We start from the raw sequence: 6000 nt of genomic DNA on the forward strand, positions 1-6000 counted from the left end.
TGAAGTGCACGTATTAAAAAAAAAAAAATTTAAAAGCTAATCCAGAAATTAATTGCGATTTGTGTTAGAAATTACAGATGAGATTTTATTTTTTCTTTTGTCTGTGTCTTGTTATCCGTGTATTTTTCTGTAAATACTTTTTTCTTGTGATAAAAATAGCGTGTAATATCATACAGCTTTATAGCTCCCTGTTTTGCTGACATTGTGTTTTGTTGTTTTTTTTTTTTTAAACGTAGGCACTGGTTCGGACGTTCAGGTGCCTAAGAAGCAGGCGAAGCCCAAAATGCCGAGCTCATGGAATCCTAGCCGTGACCGGCCAAACGTGTCGCCGAAGCAAACCGCTTTACCCTCCCCTGACACCAGTAAGAGGGCGGCGTCGGCCGGGTCGACGTGTGAGAATACCGAGCGGTCGTCGCCGAGCCGCGAGAGAGCGAGCGATGCCCGCGGGCAGGATGGGTCGGTAGAGGACGCGGAGGCGGCGGCGGCGTCGAACGGCGAACGGGGGCCGGGCGGAGGGAGCCCGGCGAGGGGGGGAGAGACTGACCCGGAATCGGTTCCCGCGGCAACGGGTTCGGCTCCAGGCGCCGCGCGTCCCCATGGAAACGGTCCTCACAAGCGCAGGGAGAAGAGGAAGCACTGCGGCGAGAGGGCGGGCGAGGGGGCGGGGCGCCGGCGGGAACACGGGGCGCGCAGGCGCTCCAGAGACGCCCGCTTCGAAGGCCACCGCATCTCACACCTGGTCAAGAAGAGGAAGTATAAGAAGGGCGAGGAAGAGGAGGAGAAGGAAGACCAGAGGAAGAGCGACGACTACGTCCTAGCCAAACTTTTCAAAAAATCCGGTAAGATACACAACAAGCAAATGAGTGCCAGCTTCATTTGGTTGGGAACATGCTTTTGTAATGGTTCGATTTTATGCTCTACGGCCAATTGCAAGTGTTGCCTCTGCAGAGCACAAGGAGACCCATTGGAGACTGCAAAACTTGTTTTTTGCGGCTGCATTGATGACTGTTAGCATGCAGCATGTACAGCATTGACCGACTGAGTTCCTCTCCTGAATCTCTCAGGGATCCACAGCGTCATGCAGCACGACTCCATCATGGAGGCGTCCAACCCGGACTACGTGCTGGTGGAGGCGGAGGCCAACAGGGTGGCCAAGGACGCGCTGCGCGCGCTGAAGGTCTCCCGCCAGCACTGCAGGCTGCCGTTCGCCCGTCATGACAACACCCGGCCACAGGGGGCGCCAGCGCCCAGCAGGTAGGCCCGTGGCTGATAGGGTCCAAGCTTGTGCTGATGAGTGTGAATAATCTCTGCGGTTTTTGTATTCCATTCCTAAATCATGTTACATCAATTTCACACGTGTAGAAGGAACACGACCGTTACAGTTGATGCTATGGTTACAGTCAAAGCTGCCCTTTGTCTCCCCAATTTGGAACGCCAAATTTTGCTCTCAACGGAACTCTCCATCACGGTCAATTTGGGATAGCGGACACAAGCATAAACAGATACCAGACCACGAGGCCCATCCATGGACTAGAACAGCACACCACGGGGCCCATCCATGCACTACAACAGTGCCTTAACAGGCTGCCCAGCAGTCCTCAAATCCAGGCTTTTAAAATAAATCATGCAACAATCATTAATTATAAGAGTATTTTCTAATCATTGTGCCTCAAGTCAAATTGGAGTCCTCTATCTGAAGAAACGTCAAAATTAGGTTTCTGTTAAATGTCCTGCAATGTGATTGGTTCTAGCTAATTTTAGAGCGACCTGGTTGTAGTTCTCATAGTAATGTAAGGTCATAATAAAACTGCCGAGGGTCACAGGGCCTTATCCTTGCTTGAGATACACAAGCTCGAGTTGAATTTGCAGACAAGTTAAGCGTTTGTTTTCCCTCACATCCTGGTTCGGCTGGCTTTAGCAGAGATATGGTGGATAAACCCGTGTGGTGCAGTCTTGCTGAGAAGGTGTGTCCCATCAAATTCCCAGTTACACGACTCCTGCCTTCACATTTATAGACTTTTTACGTAGTTTTATCTGCACAGCTTTGCTTACGAATGTGAAACAGACAGGGCAAAATATTCTCAGCTAAGGAATGACATTACAGCTCAGCGGACAGCAGTGGTTGTACACGCAGCACTGGTGTGACCAACCAATGTCAGGTTATGGCAATTTATAGAGTTTTCGTACGTTCGAATGAATGTGAAGACAAGTCAAAATATCCCCCAGAATCCAGACAGCACACACCAGCCCATTGTTTTAGAAAAATGGACATGGCCACCCTCCTGCCAGACATTGATCTCCTCCCCCCCATCCCCCCCCAAAATATCACAGGGTTCAGTTTTTGTCGACACCTACGGCTCTTCTGTGGTTTTTTCCTCACCCCCTGTTTGTCACCATTATCTTGGATACGGCTGAATAAACTGAGCATTTACTTTTATAATACAGATACACAGCCACTGAGTCAGGGTAGTGATTATTACCTTAATTCTGCTAATTCTGCACGCAGTTAAACGCAAAGCTTTTTAAATATTTATATCACTGAATGTACTAGCAGAGACTCAAGAGCTTTCAATATGTTTACATTTAATTTTCTCGATAAGCAAACGTGACAACTTTCTGAATTATCTGTGTGAAACGAAAAACCCCCTTTTAACGTAGACTCTGCTGACTATTTTATAATTAAAGTTACCCATGCCTTGTAGAACTGAATTATGGGGCTTTTTACAGGAAATACGGAAAGGACAGTGGAATGGCTTGGGACGAGCTAATTTAATTATATGCAGTCCTACCCAGCATGGACCGCCCATTTCCGAGTGATTGCTCTAGCTCAGTGGTCTCCAACCCGGGTCCTGGAGAGCTACAGGGTTTGCTGGTTTTCATAGTGACTCTGCACTTCATGAATCAATTAGAGCAGTTGATTGCACAGTTAACTCAACTCACCTGGTGTCCTGGGTCCCAACTGGGTGCTGATTTTAAAGTGAAAACAAAAACCAGCAGACCCCGTAGCTCTCCAGGACCAGGGTTGGAGACCACTGCCCTAGCTTAAGTGTAAATGCACGTACAGCATCTCAGATGGGGTAAGTCGCACGTGGCTGGGAGTGCATGCAAAAACAGTCAAGTTCCTCAAGACAGGATCTGACCAATAGGACTGCAAGGTCACAAGAAACCGGGTCAGGTTCATAGATACCACACCGTTTACGGACAGTCTGGGGTCTAATCTGGGAAAAAAAAAAAAACTAATCAGTGATCTGCATGGGGAATAACTTGCTGCTCTCGGACTGTACGCAATTGGCTCTCTGAATGTATTCTGAAGGTTGTCATTTCTGTCCTCTTCTCTCAGGAAAAGGTTCGGCCAGAAGAAAAACTCTCTGTTATCAGTTCCACCTGCTACCGCAGCACGAGTGCCAGACAAATGCAAGGTATGCTAACGGGCTAATTCCTTTATATACGGAATGAACGAGGGTGGCCATCTTAGACTTTTTGGTTTGCTTTGAAAGTTTGTGACACGCGTGATCATTTCAATAGAAATTGGAAATGTGTAGCAGTTAATGCTTTTAGATGTGTTTATTACCTGAACTTCACACAAGTTACAATATTGCTGCTCAGCAATTGGCTGAACCGACTGAATTTAAAAAATGACAAATGCCAAGTTACTGTCCAGTTTATTTTGATAAATAAATAAATCTGGTTATTTATTTATTTATTTTGAAGTTTCACTTTTTAATGACATAATATGAGCAGAGAATGTGTGGAAACTAATTATGTTGTGTTTCTGAAAACAACGGTTTTATTTAAGTACATTTTTTCAGAAAGTTTTTTTACATTTTTTATTCTTATTAAAAATTGTGTTTTTTTTTATTTTTCCATTTGGATATTTGCATTTCAAATTTATTGTCATGTTGGAGCTGTCGTAGCCCCCTGATCACAGATAGGTTCATGCGATTATACGATTCCAGTCCGTAAAAGATTCTGATTGGTGCGTTCTTGTGTTACGTTCAAAGCTTACAAGCATTTCAGAGTTGCAAGCGGTTGTTATTTCTGGTGCGTTCGTGTTGCGGCTGCTTCGCTGTGCTCTGGTCAGTGTTCAGGTGTTCTGTGCGCACGCACCTGATCAGTGCTCTGAGTAACGCTACCTGGGCTCTGTGTTGCAGGACGCCGCCGTGGTCAAAAAATTCGGCGCCAAGAAGGCGGTGCCAACCGGCCACTTCAGCGGAGATGTCCTGGAGGAAGACTCCGCGCTCTCCTCTTCCTCCCTCCTGGCCAAGATGAAGGCCAGGAACCACGTGAGCCTACCCCAGGCCCCAGAGGACGAGGAGCGGGGGGGGGAGGGGGAGGAGGAGGAGGGGGGCGCGGCCGGCCCCGTGGCCTCCCCGGCCCCCCCGACGGAGCACGACGAGCTGCTGGTGGAGCTGAGGAACTTTGTGGCGTTCCAGGCGCGGGTGGACGGGCAGGCCAGCACCCAGGAGATCCTGCAGCACTTCACCCCCAGGCTGAGCCCCGCGGAGACCCCCGTCTTCAGAGAGCTGCTCCGCAACGTCTGCCACTTCCACCGCCTGCCCGGGCACGAGGGCCTCTGGAAGCTCAGACCGGACTTCCGATGAGATTCCCAGAACTTCCGATGAACTTCCGAGAATTTCAGAGAGCTTCCGGCCTCTCGGTCGGAAACGGGAGAGCCGGGTTCCACAGATCCCCTGTCATTGGTGGAGCTACAGTGACCTGTTAGTCATCGACTCATTTGAACCAATTAAAAGACTTTGTTCTTGGCTGAAGAAGAACACAGTGATTTGGTTCAAACCAATTAGTCCCGGAAGATATATGGTGGCTCCACTTTGTTTTGGTTTTAACAAAGCCTCGTTCTTCTCAAACTCCCAACATTGTGATTTTGTACCACTCTGTAAAATAAATGAGCCTCTATTATTCTGTACTGGGATTTACTTGAAGCAGAGCATTTGTAAATGTCTTGATTGTCGGATTCTGAATTCAAGGGAATTCCACAGAAATGTGCAGTTAACTGAAATAATGCAGTAACAAATTGTACATACTCGAGGTCCAGGACAGTTTCTGCATTGTACAACTACTTGCATACACCAATATTAGGTGTTGCAGGTGTCTGGTATAATTATTTTGGACCTTATAACTATTCAATTTACCTGCAAAAGCCATTGATATATCATGTGGAGAGACATTCCTGACAAAATAAAACTACCTCAGTTGTCAATTGTATACCATGTAGATGCCAATTTAAAACTAATTGTACTGTACACAAAATAAATTGACACTCCTAAAGGTTTTTTTGTTTACATTTAAAATTTGTTATATTGTGTTTAGTATCAACTTTTTTGTTTGTTTTTTTTTTTTTAAGAGGGGGAGGGCACTTTTTATTTTGTCGAAACACCATGCAAATAAAGTCATTGATTCCTGAACCCTTTATTTATTTACGTTTGAAATATTTGAAAATCCACAAGCTAAGGGGTAAGCTTGTGCCTTTAAACGGTGGGTCTGGTTTTCCCTGGCGTAGTTGTTATTCTTTCAGAGAAACTTGAGTTTCATAATGCGGTTGTAAGGTAAATTACTACATTAAAGAAGGCCGCTTCATTAGTGACTGATTACTAACACTTGTAGTGAATACAGTTTAGTAATAGCCTCAACTCAGTTGATAATAACTATACTTAAATTGAACACTTTATAATTCGAACGGAATTTAATATGTCAAATCTTGGCAGCAAAGCTATCCTGCTTGTTAACATTTTTCCCAGTCGACCAGCGTGATCCGCGATTTATTTAACTGTGGACTGAATAGATCAGAGCATTTGGTGAAACATCCTTGATAACATTAGCCGTTTGTCGTCTGAGTAATTTATTCCCAGAGGAGAGCGTCGCTGGTGCCGGAATGACGGGGGAATGTTACGAGAAAAAATAGCAAGTAAATCCGCTTTTATTTATGTCATAAGTCTGTTGGCTTTTACTTCCGTTGGAGTTCTACTGACACTGATAAGACAC

General features: G+C 45.9%; 1 protein-coding gene across 4 annotated transcripts in view; it reads left to right on the forward strand.

Moving 5' to 3' along the window:
• Positions 1 to 5423, forward strand: part of ercc6 (excision repair cross-complementation group 6) — a 30301-nt gene extending 24878 nt beyond the window's left edge. For all 4 annotated transcript variants that reach the window (XM_035400850.1, XM_035400852.1, XM_035400848.1 and 1 more), the window contains exons 18-21: positions 237 to 839; positions 1065 to 1254; positions 3341 to 3419; positions 4152 to 5423. In XM_035400850.1, the coding sequence (XP_035256741.1) occupies positions 237 to 839; positions 1065 to 1254; positions 3341 to 3419; positions 4152 to 4601 (1322 nt within the window). In that variant the 3' untranslated portion in view covers positions 4602 to 5423. The remainder of the gene's footprint in view (positions 1 to 236; positions 840 to 1064; positions 1255 to 3340; positions 3420 to 4151) is intronic.
• Positions 5424 to 6000: the final 577 nt, after the last annotated feature.

This window comes from Anguilla anguilla, chromosome 18 (genome assembly GCF_013347855.1).
Source record: "Anguilla anguilla isolate fAngAng1 chromosome 18, fAngAng1.pri, whole genome shotgun sequence".
In the NCBI taxonomy this organism is placed as follows: Eukaryota; Metazoa; Chordata; class Actinopteri; order Anguilliformes; family Anguillidae; genus Anguilla; species Anguilla anguilla.